General features: G+C 39.6%; 1 protein-coding gene across 1 annotated transcript in view; it reads right to left on the minus strand.

Moving 5' to 3' along the window:
* Window positions 1-1463: 1463 nt before the first annotated feature.
* The window catches only part of LOC126175148 (uncharacterized), a 215756-nt gene continuing 194648 nt past the window's right edge, over window positions 1464-22571 (minus strand). The window contains exons 20-24 of the mRNA XM_049921710.1: window positions 21447-21651; window positions 21102-21361; window positions 15320-15482; window positions 8243-8447; window positions 1464-2539 (exon numbers count right to left, since the gene is read on the minus strand). Of these exons, the coding sequence (XP_049777667.1) occupies window positions 2373-2539; window positions 8243-8447; window positions 15320-15482; window positions 21102-21361; window positions 21447-21651 (1000 nt within the window). The 3' untranslated portion in view covers window positions 1464-2372. The remainder of the gene's footprint in view (window positions 2540-8242; window positions 8448-15319; window positions 15483-21101; window positions 21362-21446; window positions 21652-22571) is intronic.

Below are 22571 nucleotides of genomic sequence, written 5' to 3' on the forward strand. Positions count from 1 at the left end.
ATGGCTCAGGCAGAAACAAAGGTTTTGGTAGCAGCAGTCTATGGAGTGACAAGATGCGGGGTTTTGAGAAACATTTTCTTGGTTTATTAAATTATTCTATTTATTTCTGGGTAGCCGTTGCTCATATCTTTGTTGCTACATTGCAATGAATGCACCACACTGGTACGGCAGTTGCCACCTTCAGCACATAGATCCCAACATCTAAATGCATAAGGCCTTTTTCTTCTTGAATTCCCTCAGGCAATAGCATTTTAAGACTTATTCACAAAATGAGCTACTGTTGAGTGATTTGCAAGAAATCAATGATGTCTTCGAGGATTTTGCAACAATGAAATTGCCGATGAAACATCCATATGCATCCATCGTTTTGTCGGTGGCTATGTGGCGATTGCTTACACAGCGCCGCACACTTTTTAAGAGCCTCTGGATAGGAAAAATGTAAATAGTTGTTCCTCAATTTAAATTTATAACAAATCTGTTGCCCTCAGGGATTTTGTGGAAATGACCAACATTCAGGCACTTGAAGTTCGTAACCTGGAATGTTTTCAGCAGCCACAGCAGAGAATGTATTAGGGAAAAATTCATTTGTACAGTTTAGAGTCTTTTGCATCTGCATCAATAATATTTGCTTCTTACATGATTGCACTGCTTTGTTCTCTGTGTGTGCATCACTATGTATATGTTGGGACTTCATAGAAACAACCGATCTGGTTACTGTATGCTCGACATAAAACAGTCTCTCCATCAGTAGTGAAAGTATCATCCATCAAAACCTGAATCTTAATTCAGATGAGAATTCTGATGCAAAAGGAGGCATCAGAAACACCAAGAGTCATGAACTCTTGAGAAGTACTCTTTGACAGCTTTTTTCTAAGTGAACGCAACTCCTAGTTCTGGACTGGTAGAAGTCACCAGTAGTCTGAAAACCTTGGGCCACTATACTTCAGACTGCCCCACTGCCAGTCTCAACAGTACACACACCCCTTTAGTATACACAGTATTGTTATCGTATCTGCTTTGCTTTTGACAATTGAAATTCTGTATTTTAAAAAATTAAAGACAAACATGTCCTTTATTATCCAACTCAAACTCCACCTTTTGTTGCACTTGATTGTGATTTTTAGAGATGATTTGCTTTCTGTCATCTGCTTTTATGGCTGGTTGGATCTGGATATTTTTCTTAGGGAGTAGCCTACTGGACTGTGGGGAAATACGAAGTGTAGTAAGCAATAATATGTAATTTCCTGTAGCATTAAGTTAAAGTACATAAACGTAATGATTAAATGAAATATAACAACACTGGCCACATAATTCATGCAGATTTACACTTTTCACGTGCATAGGAGTGGATGGAAAGTATAAGTAGTTAGATAAAAAATCTGGGCTCTAGTGATAAGTTCATACTATCAACATACATGGATACAATATTCAATTGAATAAAAAATAACTTCTTAATAACAATGTAATGACAAAAACAGCTTTAAATTTTATTCACATATTTATAAAATATACATATTCATTTCAAAATATAAACAAACTGGAATCAATTTGCAATAAAAACAGATCTTTTTTACATATTTATATTCTAAAATTTACTTGTAATAAATATGGTGAGCAGTGTGACCAGAATGTTTTCTTGTTTAGTGTAAACTGAATGATCATTGTGATGTAATTATGACTACTACATCATCACAGTCAAGTTCTTGTCTTCTGCCTGCAAGAGGCCCTCCAAACACAAGAAAAAAAGTACACTGCAATCCAAGAGCATCACTTCTGTAAGCTCCACAAATAATATCGTGATTTCCAGAGAAAAATTAGAATTTTGTACACAGCACTACTGGATGTGTTAATTCTGTCTTTTAATCATTTTAAAAATTCAGTCTTTTATTTAAAGAATTATTGCACCAGAAAACGATTGTATCAATAAAATGCCACAAAAACTATGTGCCTATAAGTATAGTGTAATGTAGGTAACAAAAAATTACAAAAAAAGTTACGCAGTCATCCTGCTAGACTTTCACATATTCAGAAATTCCATGAAGATAAAGCTACCACTTGAACCAAGAATAAAAATTTCCAATGCAATATGAGACAGGAAGAAAGGCACAATCAGTTTTCAAGCTTACTTCATTTGCTCTGCTGAAAAACAGCACAACAGGAATGGAATGTACACAATACTGACAGGGTCTCAATAATAAGAACAGACTGATGTTCTATGGACACACACACACACACACACACACACACACACACACACACACACACACCTCCTTACTCTATCTTCCTCTTGAACAATATCCACAGAGGTGTGGCATTTCAGCAACAATGATATAATACACCTCCACAAATATCAGTCAACTGTGGAAGACCTGTCATTTTTGTTTTCGTTGTGACTCAAGGAAGTTGGCAGATAGAGCCAAGAGGCGATATCTCTGCTTCAAATTCTTTGCACGGATGTGTGCTGAAGCTATTTCCACAGTATGATTCGCTGGAAACCAACCTCGCTCACCATCTCTTATTCTTTCTCCCTGGTACCAACCTGAGAAACAATTATTTAATCATTAGTGTTTACAAAGGTCAACACTGAACGCAACAGTAGTTAAATATATTATAGCTACAGAAACAAGTTAAAAGTTGTAGGTGGGGTAAAAATGGGATTGGGGACAATACATAAAGCTACCAAATTCACAAATATATGACAAAGAGAGAAGAAACAAAAATAGAAATAAATAAAACACACAGGTCCACGATTTGCATATGAAAAGTATCTTCAGCAATAGCTAATGAGAAAGAATACAGAAAAAATGTGAAGGACCAGTAAAGTAAGGCACCAGCCACCAAGATTTTAAGAAGAAATGTAAACACACACACACACACACACACACACACACACACACACACACACACACACACACACACACACAAAGATTTGTGAGATTTGTGTCTGTTAGATCCCATCAAAAAGGGGAAACTCCAGGGATTTGGAATGAGTCAAGACAACCATTAACTGAGAGCAGAAAACAGCTTGTAGTTTATTATCTAACACTCCATTACTCATACAATAATGCCCGACACTTTAGCTAGCACAGATGCAGGTGTTATCCACAAGAAAAAGGGTATGTTTGGACATTGTCAATGTTGTATATTAATGATTTTAGGACTGTTTTATTAAATCTTAATATAACACATTTAACACATGCATACAGTATAATATGCTGTAATGTTCGAACCAGTCTTACATTTCAAAATAACGAATTAACATCTGTTTTCCATGTAAACACTGAGGTACATGAAACAACTCAAATACATATCAAAAGAACATGGAAATGTTTATTTCAAAACAGTGATCTAACTAATAAGCATACACGAAAGTAATTTAGGTAATAAAGTGCAAACAAAACTGAAATAAGAAACATATTATTTGACAAAACAGTTTATGCATATGTCTTTTAGATGACCTGCACATTTCCACTTGTTCCATGTAATACATCGTCTATGGATTGTCTTATTTCATGCTCCTTCACATGTAACATCTGCCACATTATCCAGCTGCTTTTTTTGGCTGTTCCACAATTTCTAGAGTGCCTTACAGTAATTCAGCTCTTCTTCCAAGAGCTGCTTCTTCTGAACTTATTAAAAGGCAATGTTGCTCTATTTGAGGCTTTATTTTTTCCCAACTGATTTTTCTATAAAATCAAATCTCTTTGCACCCTAATTCAAAGCCATGCATTCGTATTTATATAGCAATAAAGCATTTAGGGCTGCACATGTTGTTTTTCTGACACAGCTGATCCAAAAGATCTGTCCCCACTTAAAGACAGTAATCATTTGAGGTTTCTTCTGCTCTCCTGTTGGAGGGACTATGGCATCACTGCTATGATATGCATGACTGATGCTGCCAATGCTGTCCTATTTTACTTGGACAGTGTGGCACCAATGTACAATGTTGCTGAAATGTGGAGATAGATGATTTTGGCTACTTTTATCTTTTTGGTAGAAATTCTTTCAGCACTTCTCCTGTTTTTATGTACTGTTCTGACATATGTCACTTTCTTAGCCTAGAGTTTATTGACCAAAAACAAACTGGTAAACCATTTAGTCATTAGTAATATTTCTGTTTGTACCATGTACTGGTTCAATTACTCTAAAATCAGTATCTTCAGCCAAATTACTGGTATTTTATGGCTCCTGCTGTTGCTTACTGATGTAAAATTTTACATTAAAAGTGTAAGCCATTTTTACATCAACCAAACCAAACACTTTTAACACATACTTTGCAGGTTTGCTAGGAATATATTGCCTTGATGGGCAGTTTCCCCTGAATACAAAAAGCTGTTCATCAACAGTAAGGTATTCACTAAGTGAGAAATATTTTTGGCAACTGTTCGTAAACAGTTCTACTACCTATCTGGCAGTGGCCAACTTGTCAGTCTCTCTGTGAACATCTCTATTATGGATATTATTGAACCTCTAACATGCCAAGCAAAACCTGAATTGGTTTTAAATTGTGCATAAATAACATGATGTCCATTGCTGCTTGAGGAGGAGATTAGTGTTTAACTTCCCATCAACATCGAGGTCATTAGAGATGTAGCGCAAACTCGGATTAGGGAAGGATGGGGAAGGAAATCTGCCTTGCCCTTTCGAAGGAACAATCCCAGGATTCGATTTAGGAAAATTATGGAAAACCCAAATCACGATGGCCGGACGTGGGTTTGAAATGTCGTCCTTCCAAATGTCGAGTAAAGTGTGACAACCACTGCACCACCTCCCTCTATCATTGCCTCTCGTGTTATACCACAACTACAAAATATTCTTTCTAGAACATCTGAGAGCTCCACACAGATACAACAAACCAATGAAAGCTCTGATGTCTATAGCACCTGTTTCTTCAGCAACCATTTCGTTAGAAAAGTTACCATGAATTTCACTGATGTAAACATGAGTACAAGTTGCAATAATAAGGATGATATTTTTATTCAAGATTAAATTCAGGATATCTACTTCTGTCTGTCATACAAGCTTCATTAATGGGTCTTGGTAAATGTATAATAATATTACAAGATCTTCTTCTAACACATTCTTCCAACATAATTACTTTTCCTCCATTTAGTTATTCCACACAAAAAAGTGAACACTTAAATTACATCTTCCTGAGATTCAAATTCATGATTTTATAACATTTATTGTTCTGATCCTGAATCAGCTCTGAGTCAGTAGCATCACTGTCAGGATCTTCATCATTCAGCTCATAGAACCATTCCAGTTAAAGATTAGAATCTCTACTAAACTGTGAGAGAGGTTTTTCTGCCTCTGACATTTTTTTCACAAACTAAAATAAAGAGAATACTACATAAGATGGAAATTAGCTGCATCAGCTTCAATATACCTAAAATTACACACATGAAAGGGGGACTGAGTCAAGGTAACCAATAACGTAATGTAACATTATTTTGTTTCAGATTGACACAGCACAGCCTGTGAAGACCAGTGTCCTCCAGGCTATAATAATGATTCATAAGCAATGTAACCTGTGTAATTGAAAGTCAACAATGGCTGAAGCTAACAGACAGAGAGTTAACACAACAGTACTGAAAATGATGTGAACACAATCCAGCCCAGTCAGACAAAACCGACTGGGGAAAACTAGTGTCAGCCACGTGAGCAACAGACGATTAATACACAATTTGTTGGAAACAACTACACTGCTTACACAGGCTGAAAGCAACATTGTAAATGTAGCCACTACCTTGAGTAACTACACCAATATGTATAAAACAACTGTTATCTACACACTGTAGGAATAGCCTGAACAAGTTTCTATTTGACGATTCTTGCTGTCAGCCTCTTATTCTGTACAGAATAACTAAATGTAGAGCCATCAAGGCACACGCTAAAAAAAGACCACACAAAGTGGAACAAATGTTGCTAAAACTTTAAGAACTTTTGCTCTAAAAACTCCAATTCAATCATACAACACGAGACTATAGCTGTAAATTGTAAAACAAACACATTACCACTATTTTATGATGTATATATTACACAAACACAGCCAAAGTAACATATGCACCAGCATTACAGACCATTAGAATGCTTCAAAGTATAAAAGAAACACAACGTGTGTGATAATGTACTCACCAAGTGGCAGCAAGGGAACACACACACACACACACACACACACACACACACACACACACACACACAAAATTACAATTTAAGAGCACATTAAAACATTTGTTCGTAGTAAACACCTACTGTGTAGATGAATTTCTTAGCAGAATCAGATACAATCTGTATAAGCCTTAAAACTGTTTTTGTTTTTTAACAATGCTTGATGACAACAGACCAAGAATTACCTTAGTAAATATACGTATAAATATTTGGGGTAGCCTTTTAAATTAATGTGCGAATGAAAAAAAATTTAACCTTTTGACTTTTTTCACATCCTTGTGAACTGTAACCCTTAGAATCTGTTGAAGAAAGTTAAGCATGTAAGTTCTTCTGTAAATAAGTATCCCGTATTTTTGTTTTTTAATACATTTGACATTCTCAAGATTATCATCACTACAGGCCTATGAAACAGTTAGGCCTAGTGTATCTAATCTGAAACTTCATCAGGCTGGTCCCTAGTCACTGGACAGTGCCACAAAAGTTGGCACTTCAACACACTGTGAGCAATCTGGAACTGTAAAGATACGTATTTCATTTTATGGACTGCTTTCTTTATTCTTGGCTCATTTAGGCTCAAATTTTATTTAGTTTCTAGTTGTCAACTTTGAGGATTAGTATAAAAAAAATGCTGGTACAAGAGTCGAAGATAATGAGTTGACAGTTTATGACACTGTTCCTAGAAACTACAAACTTGTGCGAGGATTCTCTTGTCTTCATATAATGGGGCAATCAAAAAGTTTCCCTCTGAGGGCATTGCTGTAGCATATATGTGACACAGCATGACTCCCATGTGGGTATATAAACACCGACATGTATCCAAGAGGTCAGTGTGGCATTTGTGGCTTTCTGGCTTGCATGCAGTAAATGCAGAAATGTTAACTATGGCAATGTTATTACCCAACATCTACAAACAGGACCAAAGTTCTGTTTTCTTTTTCTCAGTTGCCAAAAGACGTACACCGGTAGACATCAATCCAAGTTACACAAACTCAGTTGGGAGACACCCAAGAAATCCCCTGCAGTCCCGATATCTCCATGTGATTAACTGCCTCTGGTCCCTTCTGGACTGTACAGCCTTTGAATGTAAACTTTTTGATTGGCCCTATTGTTTTGAATTGATGGTGCCCTGTGCCAAAGCTGGAGCACTTTAAGGACAGTGTTAGGGAACATTGGACCACAAAGGGAAGATGATTCCTGTCGGATGCGGATGTGCAGCAGGCAGTTATAGGCTTTTTTAGATATCTGGACACTGTGTTTTACCAAATGGGTATCTTCTACCTGGTGCATCAATGGGACGACTGCCTCAACACTCACAGCGATTATGACCAATTTGCATAATACAGATTCTGGACTGTATGGCCTTCAAACGGAAACATTTTGATCGCCCCTTATAGTTTTTAAGTAATGGCGCCCCGTGCCAAAGCTGGAGTGCTTGAGGCACAGACAGTCTTAGCCATTGTTGGAGAAGTCATGCCCCATGGCGCAGAGCACATGCACTCCAATATTACTGAACACTGCCCGGAGCACAGGTGCTTCACAACAATGAAGACAAAACAGTCTCTTCTCCCAACAAAACACAGACAAAGACTACAACAACAGAACCGCAAACAAGACTAACCAGCAACAAAGAAACTAAGAAATTAAGTAAGAAAGAAAGAAAGACAAACTAGGCAAATAGCAACTGAATATAAAGTCTACAAAATAACCTCGTGTGTAAGGCAAATGCTGGGATTATATAGTACAGACAAGAAGAGTGCAGAAGCTTTTGAAATGTGGAGCTACACAAGAATACTGAAGATTAGAAGGATGGATGGGGAGAAACAAAGTTTATGGGACAACTTGATTAGAAGAAACAATCAGTTGCAAGACACATCCTGAAACATCAAGGCATTGTCATTTCAGTAACGGAGAGAAGAGGTGTACACAGAATAGATTAGTGTAGGGAGGTGCATCGAGTCAGTCTTTGGGCATAATGATGACACCAAAAAAATCGTACACACACACACATATAAAGAGCCAGTACTGCACTGCACACAAAACGATATTGCAACAAGAAACACAACTGACTCACCATCAGCCACTTTTCGCAAAACATTAACGACATCTGCGACATCCAGGGACAGTTCGTCAGGCTGACGCGCAGCGTAGGCATGGACAGCTCGGACCTGGGGACAGTCCCACTCCTCGTACACTGTCTCGTCAGGGTTGTCCGACTGTGGCTCAGCTACAGCTTCCAGCCACCGCTGGCGGTCTGATTCGAGACCGCAAGAGAGAACCTGTAGGTCACAAGACATCACATGTTGTTAACTACCTTGTGATGCTGTACAACTGCAGTACAAGTATATCAAAATTTTGAAGTACCATCAATTCTGAAGGAACAGAATATGATGAGGAGCTGACATGGGATGTAATTCAACACTGTTGAAGAAGAGCTCAAATAGCTATAAATACTTTTAAAAAGGTTATATTCAGCTGCCATCACTGGTTTTTATCAGCTGTGCCAATCGTCAGATCCCTGCAATTGTGTTTCTCCGACAGCCGATGTGTCAGCAACACAATGTCTGCTCCTGTACTGAGTGCCAGCAGTATGCAGTCAGTGCCACTTTATATGCAGAAAGGAGGATTTGTACACGTCACAAATACTAACGTGCATTCTACACAAAGAAACAGAACAGGAATAAGGTATGCTGACTTCAGCTCTGTTCACAGTGGCACCAGAGTCCAAGATAATGAGTCAGGCACACACTTACGGTTTTTCCGCAACTTCACAACTGCAACCACCACCAAGTGGCTATTGTTTACAAACACAATGTGAGACGACTGAGTAGTTGGAGTGGAGAAGCACATTCAAAATGCCAATGTGATGGTATTTCAGAGTTTATTGTAGCACTGTAAAATGTAGCAGCTTGAGTTGGATTTGGCAGACCTAAAGGACTGTTATTGTTTATTAAGGACACAAAATTAGCACAATATGATTAATTATTGTTACAGCAGTGGAAGCCGAAAGTGAAAAGGAAATGCATTTTGTGCTAAATGTAATGGAACATGTGATAGCTGTAGTTTAAGATATGCACATAAAAAAGAAGCAAGTGTCACAGGTAGACATGATGGAAAATTAAATGTTGCAGTTGGAAAACAGAAACTTATCTATACTACATTTTGGGTTAAAGGAGACCACTCTCTGAAATGCAGAAGCACTGGATCATAGATAAGCACACAGAAAAAATGGAATTATCCTTTGATGAGCTACAGTGAAAAAAACAAAAAAAAAAAACACACACACACACACACACACACACACCTTTGCATGCACGCGCACATACATGCACATGATGCCAGCTGAACTAACAGTGCCAGTGCTATTTTTAAATTTTCAAGCAGGTAGACTGACTGTGTTGGGGGTAGTGTCGGGTTGGGTGGGTAGAGGAGAAAGAGGTAAGAGACAGGGAAAAGGATTGTGGGTGAGTGGCTAGCAGCTCTGACAGACGCCAGCCAGTTTGCTGGCTATGAATGCAGCTGGCACTGGGATGACTGTAGAGGCCAGTGGGAAGCAGCATATACTTAAGGAGACATGAGGACATAAATTGGGCAGGGTGACAGGGCAGAGGAAGGGAAAACTGTTTGGTGAAGGTGCAGGGACAGAGGGTCACCCAAAATTGAGGTCAGGATGATTACAGGAGCAAAGGACATATCTTAAGAATAACCCTTATCCGCATAGTTCAGAAAAGCACGTGGCGAAGGGAGGATCCAGATGGCTTGGGTTGTGAAGCTGCCATTGCAACTGAACATGTGTTCAGCTGCATGTTGTGCCCCCAGATGGTCAACTTTGTTCTTGATAATAGTTTGGCAGTGGACATTCATACTGGTGGACAGTTGGCTGGTTGTCACACTGACACAAAAAGCTGTGCAGTGGTTGCAGTAGAGTTCACTTACGTCACGGCTGCTTTCACAGGTGGCTCAGCCTCTGAAGGGCTGAATAGGAAGTATAGGTGGATGGACTGGGCAGGCCTTGCACCTTCATCTACTACAGGGATTGGGAGAGGAAGTGGCTTAGGGATGGGTTACAATGTTGTGAAGGCTCAGCACGAAAGTGAGCACCACTGTAGGAGGGGTGGGAAAGATCCTGTGTAGGATGACCTTATTGCAGGGCAGGATGAGAGAGAATCTACGCCCTGGTGAAGGATATGGTTCAGTTGTTCCAGTTGTAATGACACAGTTAAGTAAAGACAATAACACAAATTTAAACACACTCACTTTTATAACACTAAGATATAGCATAAATTTGATTTGTATATTTGTAAATTTTAGTTCACAGGGATCTTTGAGATGTTTGAAAGTAGGTGCCAGTATTCCATGAATGTAACATTTACCACCATTTGTTGGAAGCATAAAGAATTGTTTGCACAAATGCTGGCATTTTCCTGAATGAAGAAACTTGTAAACATTGATGATTTTATTATTGTGATGAACTCTTTCAAAAGATTAACCTTCGAGCGAGCGCACCTATGTATAAAGTGCACCAACCAAAAATAAAATGATTTTGTGCAGTTCCATTTTTGTTTCACAACTGCAAACCTATATCTATTCCTTCAGTATTGCTTCAGGTAACACAGCAATAAATTTTGTTGTTGTACGTCCAAGTGAGCAGCAGTAATAAAAAATACAAAGTGAGCTAGGCGAGAAAAAATTTATGATCAGTTCAAGAAACTGACCCCAGTTATGAACTGGCAACATAATCCCACATTGAGGCAGTTGTCTACGAGATAATTAGTGATTGAATAAGCAGCTAACCGAGATCTGATGCAACTGCACTGCTTAATGGTTCGAATGCATCATTACTGTCTCTTTAACACCTGTCCCTGGCAACAGAGAGTTATATTGAAAATTTATTTCATTATTGTTTAACAAAACAGTAGTTTAGCTCATATTATGTAATTTTATTTTCTCCCTGTTTAAATAAACTAAGGTTAAACTGTGATTTTGATCATACATGACTTACCTTGGTAACAACAGGAAACCTATTCTTTTCATGTGTACAAAGTGCGCTGTGCGCCCGCCCATGTTACAAAAAATGGCACACCCGCTCGAAGGTTAATAACGCAGAAACCATCAATATGCAGTGACAGCAAACGCAGCATGTATAACACATTAACGTAGTTGTATGGGAGCTGCACTCGCTAGATAGAGACTATTTTTGTAACGGCTTTGAGTACAGCTACTGTCTGTGGCAGCTGGTGGTTTGTGGTGTGCTTAGAATACAGCAGCAGTAGTGCCAGCAGCAACACATATTTGTGATGATAATGGAATACACAAGCAAAATTTGTCTGGAACATGGCTATATACTGGAATATTAGAAGAAAAGGAAAGATATGGAATCATTAATGTTACACTGCCATAAAATAATAAGTGAAGGACATGAAGGTTATTGCCACTAAAACATGACCACAATGACAAAAATCCAGCTAGTGACCCTTCTCTTTGTAAAATGCAGTTTCCCAAGAATTAAAAATATTTTTATCATCAATGTAGGAACTATCATTCATTAAAATCAGTAAAATGGAACCGTGTGTTACTTGACTACGTTTTAACTCACTTTTGATATATTTTTGACTCACTTTCATAAAACATTTGGCACTTTATCAAACAGAACATACTGTTTTGCCATTGCAGAAAACTGATGGAGTCAAAAACTACTCATTTTTCCTTGTATAAATATTTATCTTTTTTAATTTGTAATTAATAGCTAAATTGTGTGAGTAATTATTACATTTACTAAAATTGCAAGTTACTGTGTAATCCAAAGCAACACAAGCAATATTGTTTGGAGATTTTCACCAACACTTCAAAGCTGTCAAACTTTTATTTATTATTGATTTCAAAATTGTCAGTACATGCACAAGAAACAGTATTTTTCTGTGTTCTTGAAATTTAGTTATGGCATGGTGCTGGATAATCTAATGCCCACTGTCACATTTTTGCATAATTCGGTACTACTAAATTATAAAATCCTGACAGCCCTGTTATACAGTTCAGAGTGATACTGGGTGACAAAGGGGGACTCCTTTATAGTTGATCCTTGGGTGTGGTGGGACAACTGGGGTTGTGCAATGATTTGACATGGGAAATCTGTCTGTGGACTACATTGGGGAGTACTGTTTGTCTGTGAAGGCCTTTGAGAAGCCTTCAAGCATACTGGTCAAGCCAGTTCTCATTACTGCAAATACACCATCCACAGGTGGCTAAGCTGTATGGGAGAGATTTTTTCGTGTGGGAAGGATGTCAGCTGTGAAAACGCAGGTAACATTTATAGTTAGTGGGTTTAATGTGGACTGAGGTGTGGATGGAGCCATCAGAGGTGGGTGTCTGTGTCCAGGAAGATGGCATGCTAGGTTGAGGAGGATCAGGTGAAGCAGATTGGAGAGAAGATGTTAAAACTGTGAAGGAATGTGGATAGGATGTCTTGATCCTGAGTTCAGATCATGAAGACATAAATGAAATGGCCCATAAACAGGTTGGCATAGGAGAGCATCATGTGGGCACCCACACCTGCACTGTGGATTTGTTTATATACCTTCCCTTCAGAGCAGTAGTAGTCGTGTGTTAGGATAGAGTTAGTAAGGCGTACGAGGAGTGAAGTAGTGAATTGGTAATCTGAAGGATATTGGAAGTAGTAGTGTTCAATAGCAGCAAGAGCATGGGCATGGGCATGGGCATGGGCATGGGAATGAGGGATGATGGTCTGTAGGGAAGTGGAATCAACAGCGAAGAGTAGGGATCCAGGAGGTAAAGGGGTGGGGTTGGTGAAAAGTTGGTGGAGGAGATAGTATCTTTGATGTGGGATGCTAGGTTTTGAGCAGTTAGTTGGTCAAAAGAGAAGAATTTCTTTCAGTGGGAGCACAAAAACCAGCTACAACATGGTGTGCAGGACTGCGTCAATTTTCGGGAGCATTTAGAAGGTGGGTGTACAGGGTGGTGTTGAGGTGAGGAGGTTGGTTGGTTGTTTTGGGGAAGGAGACCAGACAGCGAGGTCATCGGTCTCATCGGATTAGGGAAGGACGGGGAAGGAAGACGGCCATGCCCTTTGAAAGGAACCATCCCAGCATTTGCCTGGAGCGATTTAGGGAAATCACGGAAAACCTAAATTAGGATGGCCGGACGCGGGATTCAACCGTCGTCCTCCCGAATGCGAGTCCAGTGTCTAACCACTGCGCCACCTCGCTCGGTGAGGTGAGGAGGGAGACAGACTTGGGGGAAGTTTCTGGGAACGGCACATGGATTTCAGTAGAGATTGGAGTTTATGCTGGACTGCCAGGATGGGATCAGTCCGGGAGAGCTCGTAGGTGGAGGAGTCAGATAGCTGGTGGAGGCCTCCCATCATTATATCTTCCCTTTCCTTTGAAGGGAAGGTATACAAATAAATCTGCCGCACAGCAATGGACATCCACATGACACACTCATATGCCAACCTGTTTATCGGCCATATATAGAAAACCTTCCTACTCTCCCAATCTTCAGTCTGGCTCGGGTTCACTGATGACAAATTCAAGATCCAGCCTCCAGGCCAAGACACCCTATCCACATTCCTTCACAACCTCAACACCTCTTTCATCCACTTCACCTGGTCTTCCTCAACCTTCCTGGACATTGACTCCACCTGTCTGATGGCTCTATCCACATGCCTGTTGACATTAAACCTACTAACCATCAACAGTAACTGCATTCTGACACTTGCCATCCCTCCCACACCAAACATCTCACCCACGGATGACATGCTGCAGTGACGAGGTCTACCTAGCCTTACCAAGGCCTTCACATAGAGGCAATTGCCCCCTTACTTGGTCCACCGATAAATATCCCTGTGCCATACTCTCACACACCTAAAAATCCCCCCCCCCCCCCCCACACACATACACAAGAAACAGCAACAGAGCCCCCCTCCCTCCAATCACCCAATATCAAGGGACTGGAGTGGCTGAACCATATCCTTCACTAATGCTTTGATTCTCTCTCATCCTGAATGGAAATGAGGGACATCCTACCTAAGATCCTATCCACCGTTCCTAAACTGGCATTTGCGACAGAATACAAAACGATTGTACTGATACCAATGTACACCTGATGTAAGGACCATTAAAATAAGATAAGAATAATCAGGGCTTCTACGGGAGGGTGCAGGTAGTCATTTTTCCTCCCTACATTTGTGAGTGAACAGGAAATGGAATAAGTAGCAGTTATACAAGTTACCCTTCCTTATGCACCACATAGTATGTTGTGGAGTAAGTAGGTAGGTGTAGGATTTTGAACATCGATACAGGATCCATGTCTGGGTGAACAATACCTAATATCACTGACTAAATAGAGCATCATATAGTTATGTCAACAGAAATACTCAGTATTTGAAAATTCAATGGACCAACAGGCAGCAGGAGAAAACAAATATAAAAGATATATAAATGTGCACGCTTTTGGATTCAGTAGCCGCATCTTCTGGCAGATGGGATGAAGGGAAAGGAAGACGCAGGAAGGAAAAGGAGGTGTGAGGATTAGGAAATGGTGATACTTATGGAAAAGGCACATCACATAGTGAGATATGATGGTAAATTTTAAGCTACGGTACTGATTAAGAACAGATGTGAAATACAAGTTTTTATGAGTTTGCCCGACATATAACAGAACCTTCAAAGTGTATGTTATAAATGTGGCACACACGAAAGTGTATATATAGATAACCAGATATCATGCATTTGGACATTTGTAACACATGTAAGTTCTCTCCACCACACATGAAGTAGTGCTAACTGCACAAATATTCTTACTCACTACAGGAGCAGATGACATGTTGCTGAAAATATTCCTCATGTAATGAATACAACGTAGCAATCTGAAAATGGGCACATTTGCCTGAAGCTGGTAATGGTGACCAAAAAAAAAATGCTTTCTGAAAGTACCTGTGGCTGCCTGCAGTCACTCTCAGCAATTTTTAATTGAACAATGGCCAAAGGGAACAATAAAATAATGTGATGACACTGCTGCAGTTCTGCAAGATGTGCTGATAATGTTATACATCCAGAAAAACAAAGGCAAGAAATAGTTAAGTCCACTCATTAAGTTATTTGTATTAGATAAGATTAACAAAAGTTGTGCATACCATTTCAGTCATTTTGTTCTCATAGTTTTGCAGCATTGTGAGCAAAATCAAGTTGCGGCCTGCATCAGCTCCATACTTCACAGGAAGGTGCGATACAGTCTCTGCACTTGCCATCTGCACTAAGTTCCGGGGACAGTAATCGAGCACAGTGTACGTCTCCTCACTGCAAAAGTAGTCAATAAAACATTTAGTTATTACCTCAGTTAAACACAATTCAGAACATTTCATCTTTTTAGTTTTGTCGATGACACAGTCAGTGTGCCATATGAAGGTAACTCTTCCTTTCTTCTGGAAAGTGCACTGAGGGAGATGGTGCAGTGGTAAAGGCACTGTACTTTTAATTGGAACTGGCAGCTCAAATATCCACCCAACAAACCAGAGTTAGGTTATCTCTGATTCCCAACAAATGCAGTACCAGTTTCCCAATCCAAATGTTTGCTTTATCTCTAATTACCTAATAAAATTTGTACATTACTAATGTTATTTAGTCTTATTAAAAACAGGAGCTATTTGACATACAAATAACAGAAAACTAGACGTTAACATAAGTGACAAATTTTTGGACTCCTGTTTAAGTTAATAATTAATGCACAAAATATTTTTACAGTGGTTGCCTTTTTTGAACAGTGCGCAGAAATGGTGAGTGACTCGAAGTTCTTTTCATATCAATTTCCTACCCTTAATTTTCTGTTTATCAATCATATTTGGTCTTAAGAAGGGTGAAAAAAGATTAGGGTTTAATATTCTGTCATCAAAAAGGTCTTTACAGATGGAGCACAAGTTCAGTTTTGGGGAAAGGAGGGGAAAGAAATTGGCCCTGTCCTTTTTTGAGAGAACCGTCCTTGCTGTAATGGTTTCCATCAGATCACTAAAGTTAAGTGGTGTCGGGCTTGGGTAGCACAGATGGGTCGTAGTCTGGGTCTTCCAAGTGCTGTTGGCAAGCAGGGTGCTCTCAGCCCTTGTGAGGCCAACTGAGGAGCTACTCGACTGAGAAGAAAGGAAACTGACAACAGCTGGGAGAGCAGTGTACTGACCACAAATTCCTCCGTATCCACATCCAGTGATGCCAATGGGCTGAGGATGGCATGGCAGCTGATCAGTACCATTAGGCCTTTAAAGCCTGTTTGGATGGCTGGAAGCCACATTACAGGACTGACTTCTTAGATGGATTTCTTGGCTCTGTATTTTGAATATTTCACTTTCTTTTACCAAAAATGTTCATTACATATGGTAACTATTCTTATAATACATTAAGGCCTTCATCCATTTTTATTGGCTCTCCAATACTGTTCTTAAACAATACCATTCCATTTAGGGACTCCTCCTTCCTTAAGTATCTCACTCCCCAAGGCTATGACTTTCTCAAGTTGAGCCGTGAAATTAGGTCCTCTCTCCCTGATACCCTCCTCACACCACCCACTGACAGATTTTATTACACTCCTAATCTCTGTAATATTGTAGTGAAACATTATGACATTCCAAAACCATTATCTCCATTCCAAGGTTCCAGCCCATGCAATCATCCCTACTATAAAACTTGGCCCATGCAGCTTCCTACCACCATGTACTGAAACCTACCACCAGTAAATTCTGCAGCATAAAAAGGAAAGAAACTTTTGAAATCACATGTAATTTTATTGACCACTGCTGCACGGTGTTTTATATAGGCACGATCACCACTAGTAGGCCGATTATTTATGAATGGGCCTTGGGGAGACACAGTAACCAGTTGTCAAACATGCTCTACAACAGAATTCAAGGGACACGAGTGCTTACAGCACCACAAGGGCTCTTTGAACCATCCCACTTGAGACTAGTTTCCATGGAAGATAGAGAAGTGAACTTGCCCTCCAATACATCCTCACATCCAGGCACCCTCCAGAACTTAACATATGTCATTGTTACCTCACACCTCCCCTTTTTTTTCTTCTTTTTACAACTTAGTTTTAATTATTAATTCTGAAAGCTTGGTCAGTGTATATACTTTTGTGTGTCTTCATCAGCAGTAATGATATTTCTTCTGAAAGTAACATCTACATGTAACCTCGTCTTTCTCAGTGAGTTAAATAATATAAAGTGAATTTCTTGTCCAGCTTGTGGAGCACTGTGGATATGCAATCAAATTGATAAACCAATTGCACTTCTATTTTTCTTTTAAATGTCATGACCAGTTTTGGCTCCTGAGACCATTTTCCAGTGGCTATATTCTACCAGCATTAGACTCAAGTCACTTCATATGGTAGACACAGTGCTCCATTAAAGACTTCAATAATTCTGCCATACATTAGGCTGGTCCATACATCTGTGAGCTGATTGTGTATACTCAAAATTCAATTGAGGCTTTTTGTTGTGACCTGGTGAAACAGTCACATCTGACAGCAATATAAAAGTGAAAGACTTTCCCCCATTCGGGCAATGCAGCCACCATACTAATGGAACCGGCTACACACCATCAGTGACATCACAAATAAGAATCAGTGATACTAATGCCAAAAAATTCTTATCATCCCAACACCTACATTATCCACCCAATCTCTTTTATCCTGGCTGAAAACCATGATCAAAATACATGAAAGTATGAAAATTATTACTCTCCATGATACCACACACCATTTCATTAAACGACTGTGTTTCAATTTTAAGAGGAATGTGTGAACTGTGCAAATGAGTCTCCCCATTCTGCCACCTGGTACTGTGGAACTGTAAGGCACCTGGTCAAAGAACACCCTCAGAGGAAATATCCTGGAATGCTCCACATCTTTGCTATTCAACAGGCTCTAAATGCTAGACATAGTCCTTTGATTAAAGATTTCATATTTAACTTACATTTCTTTAAATAAACTTTCTAAGCAGCTGTTAATCTGCAACACAAATAAATGAATAAAACATAAAGACAGGAGGTAGGAAGATCAAATTTCCATTCCAGAGAGTATTTGAAAATTGTTGACAAGAAAATAAATTATAGCTTGCAGAAGTTCAATATTTTTCCAGCTTAAATGTGACAAATCTGGAGTGGAACCAGCGTGAACATCTCTTCATATTTTCTGCCAAAAATGACAATGCCATCTGATTTTACAAAATACAAGTAAGGAATGTCTTCTAGCTTCCATATTGCCAAAGTAAGCCATGAAACAATTTCAGAATGAGACAGAAATGGTCTCAAGATGAAAATTAGTTCTCTGACATCCTGAAAAGTGCAGATAGGAGATACAGTACAAGTACTCTAGATATCCAAATAATAGAAGGAGTAAGGTAATCATTCAATCATTATTTCACCACGGTGATAGGTCCAGCATAGTGCTGCATTTCTTGACTCAAGTCACTAGTGAGAGAGATAGATAGACAGGGAGAGAGGGTTGAAGGAGGGGGAGGGGAGGGGAGAGAGAGAGAGAGAGAGAGAGAGAGAGTTATTTGAGAACAGTGTTGCAAGAAACCATCACTTCTCTACATTTTTCCTTCAACTTCTATGCATTTGGTCCATCTCTCCACAAGTTTCCTAATTTAGTCCTGTGAGGAATTCTGTGGCGCCACGCAATCCACTCACACACCCCCTCCACAACCTTGTTACCTGATGACAGCTTTGATTTACACAGGTGTGCCTTCATCAGACCAAAAGAATGGAAATCACTTGGAGCTGTGTCAGAACTGTATGATGGGTTCCCCAGCACCTAAAAACCAAGATTTTGAGTGCCACGGATTGCTTGCCCAGCTGTATGAGGGTGGACAATTTCCTGAAGCAAAATCACACCTTTTAAAAGCATCCCTCTCTGTTTTCATTTTGGGTCTCAGATCTTACACTAGCTGTCACTATTCACAGTTTGAGTGTAGTGAATCAACAGTAAACATTTCATACTGTTATCATCAACTTTCTTGCAGAAGCTGGGCTTTGGAACATTTTTGCTGTAGGTGCAAATGGATATTGCCACAACACATTCTTCCACTTACTTGTGGGTCATACTGATAGACCCACATGTCTCTATGGGACAGAGAAAGTAGTGTCTTTCCTCTTCAAAATGCCTTAAATGTGATTTCAACACTTCCAAATTTGTCACTATGCAGTTAGTACAAACAATGTGACAATTTAGAGATTCGAGGACAACTGCAAATGCTGAACCATGGGCAATATTAAAATCAAGTGCAATATCATCAATTCAGGTTTGAATAGAATCACTAATCATTCATTCAGCAAACTGGATGGCCTTCCCAAATGCTCTTTGTTGCAGACAGATAAGTAACCACTTTTAAAGCAAGTCATTCATTCATAAATTTTGTGTTTAATAAGACAGTTTTCTCTATAACTTAGCTGCTTTCTTCTAATAAGCTTCACAATTTTAGTCCCTTAAACTGCTCGTTGCCCCCTTGGTGTACACAGATAAGGGACTCTCTTAATAAAATGATCATATAATCATTAGGAACATAGCTATTTATTGCACCAACATTACTAACGTACAAGAACAACAGTGATGTTAAGGTACGTCAGTATGTCAGTGATGTCAACCAACTGAGCAGGAAAAAATGCTGAATTGCCTCAAACTTAGTTTGAAGTGTTGGAACAACAGCTGAGCAGTGCAAGAGGAAAATACTAAAATTTTTTTGAATTTTCCCCTCTTCCCCCTTGTTGCAACTACTTCCTCTCCACTAAAGTTTTTTTTTTTTTCCTGCTAAGATATACAGAGTGAGTCAGGAGGAAAGGTTCAGGCTTTGAGGGATGATAATATAAGTGATTCTGAACAAAAAACTTCATATGGACATATGCCCTATTGCGAATGTTTTCCGAGATAGAACATATGTAATAATACTTTGTTACTTATTTTCTGTGTTATTCAAACATCATTGTTGTTCACAACATATGACAGTAGTGTAGAGGAAGCTCAGATGAACAGTTTGATACAGAAAACTTGTTTCCCATCAGGCCGGGAAACTACTTCAAACTGAGCTACAAAGAGTACCTAAGATACAGTGCATGCACATTGCATCGCATCAGATTTTCAGTATCCTCATGCTCTCTTATGTGCAAACTGTAAGTCCTAGAGAAACATGAATGGGTCCTTTTTTTGGAGGAAACCAAATGTAGTTTAAATTTTTTCTGCGACATGTTTACGCTGAAGTGTGCAGCTTTCAAGTGATTCCAGAAATTGTACAAAAGTGATACTACGTGTGTTCTATCTCAGAAACCATTCGCAATAGGGCATATGTCCATATGAAGTTTTTCGTTCAGCCTCCTGACTCACCGTGTATAGTAATAACATAATTTGGAAATAAGTCCCATGATTGTACATGTGAGCAGATTATTTTAGATTGCTGTTATTATACTACACAAAAGTAAGCTGCATTCACTATTTCTGCCAATTAATGTATAATATGATTTGTCCACATTCCTGAATGGATTAATGGAACACAATATGTGAACAAATGAGAGTTTCACCAAGTGTCGTCCTACTGTAGATCTTATGTCCTGGCCTTCATGTAACTTTGAACTGACTCACTAAACTTTTAAGTTTAGCATACAATCAAAACTATGGTGAAACATGATACTTCTCACATAACTGCCAGTATTGAATATTGTTTGAAGAGGCTTAAGACATTCTAAGAATTATAAAAATAGATCCCAGTGGGAGCCGGAAGACGGGAGTGCGCACACACAGGTATCAAAATGAAGTGCGAGCAGAGAATGCATTAGGTAAGCTGACTGCTACATATTAACTGCTGCCGATATTACTGTCAATTTTGGAAGCTGTAAATTACACACAGTAGTTGTGATAACTTTAAGAAATGTGCTTACCTTTTCTTTTTTGTGACAATGAGAAGATCTGTGAACAGGAACAGATGTAATGGAATCTTGCCAAGTCGTTTCCCAAAGGTCAGCTTGTCATCTCCACGCCACACTAGCTGAGTCACTTCACCAGACCGCACCAGCCACCGGGAGCTTGAAATAATTGGCAGAGGCCGAACGTCCCGCCCGAATTCCAACTGGCGACTGAGGATAAGAATCTCCTCCATGCGTTCCATACGACGGGCACCCTCGTTACACTCGTGAACCACCTGTAAATTACATGTTTCTGTTGTCATTTGTTTAGAACCACTAGAAAATATTTAGCTCCTAAAGTAAGAGGTCCAAGGCACCAACCTTGTTAAGTGCAGCAAGTGCAATTTCGCATGAACGGTACTCCGAATCTTCGGGATCAAGTTTGGCCAACACGGCATCCACCAAAAGTGGTAGTCGCGTGATCCTCTGCATTGGCAGCATCAGGAATGAGTGTAACGTCAGCATCTGACAACCGGGACTGGATTCCAGCTTTTTCAGGGCCTCAGCAAACTTCCCATGTTGCTCCCTGCATTTTAACATTATTGTTTTGACATATACAACATTACTCGAAAAATCTTTACAACACTGTATATAAATCTACTACACCATTGCTTGAATAAATCTTTACAGCAATATTAAAAGGGCTCAATCTAATCAGATTTTTTTCAAATAATGGTTACCAGATATTAATTTAATCCTAGTGAAGGCAGTGATGATGGTGGTGGTTATGTATACCAAGTCATCTACATCTACATCCATCTACATCTATACGCCGCAAGCCACCTGAGGGGGTGTGGTGGAGGGTACTTTGAGTACCTCTATCGGGTCTCCCTTCTATTCCAGTCTCGTATTGTTCGTACATCATCTTTATTTGTTCTGGTATCAATCCCTAGAGTAAGTAAACGCATTTTTTCAAACAATGGAAAATTTAGGATGCAATAATGACAATATTATGAAAAGGCTCGGCTGCTACTCATCATATAAAGGAGAGGTGGGAAGGAGGTAGGACAGCTAGGTGCAGTTGGAAGGTTAAACAGTTGGAGGTGGAGGGGAGGGGGGGAGGGAGCGGGAAAGTGGAGACGTAAAAAGACTGTGGGTGCGTTTGTGAAACAGAAGGCTGTGTTGTGCTGGAGTGGGAACATGGAAGAAGGTGAAGAACAGTGACTAATAAAGGTTGGGACCAGGGGGAGCTACAGTAACGTAGGGTATATTGCAGGCTAAGTTTCACACTTGCACCGTTCAGAAAAGCCGGTGTCTGTGGGAAGGATCCAGATGGCACAGGATCTGAAGCTGTCCCTGAAGCAAAGAACGTGCTGCATTCTACGTGGGCATGACAACCAACAAGCTGTTGGTCAGCACCAATGACCACCAACAAACTGTGGCCACGAAACAGCTGGACCACCCAGTTGTTCAGCACATTGCCCAACACAACGATCTTCATTTCAA

This window comes from Schistocerca cancellata, chromosome 3, assembly GCF_023864275.1.
Source record: "Schistocerca cancellata isolate TAMUIC-IGC-003103 chromosome 3, iqSchCanc2.1, whole genome shotgun sequence".
Lineage (NCBI taxonomy): Eukaryota > Metazoa > Arthropoda > Insecta > Orthoptera > Acrididae > Schistocerca > Schistocerca cancellata.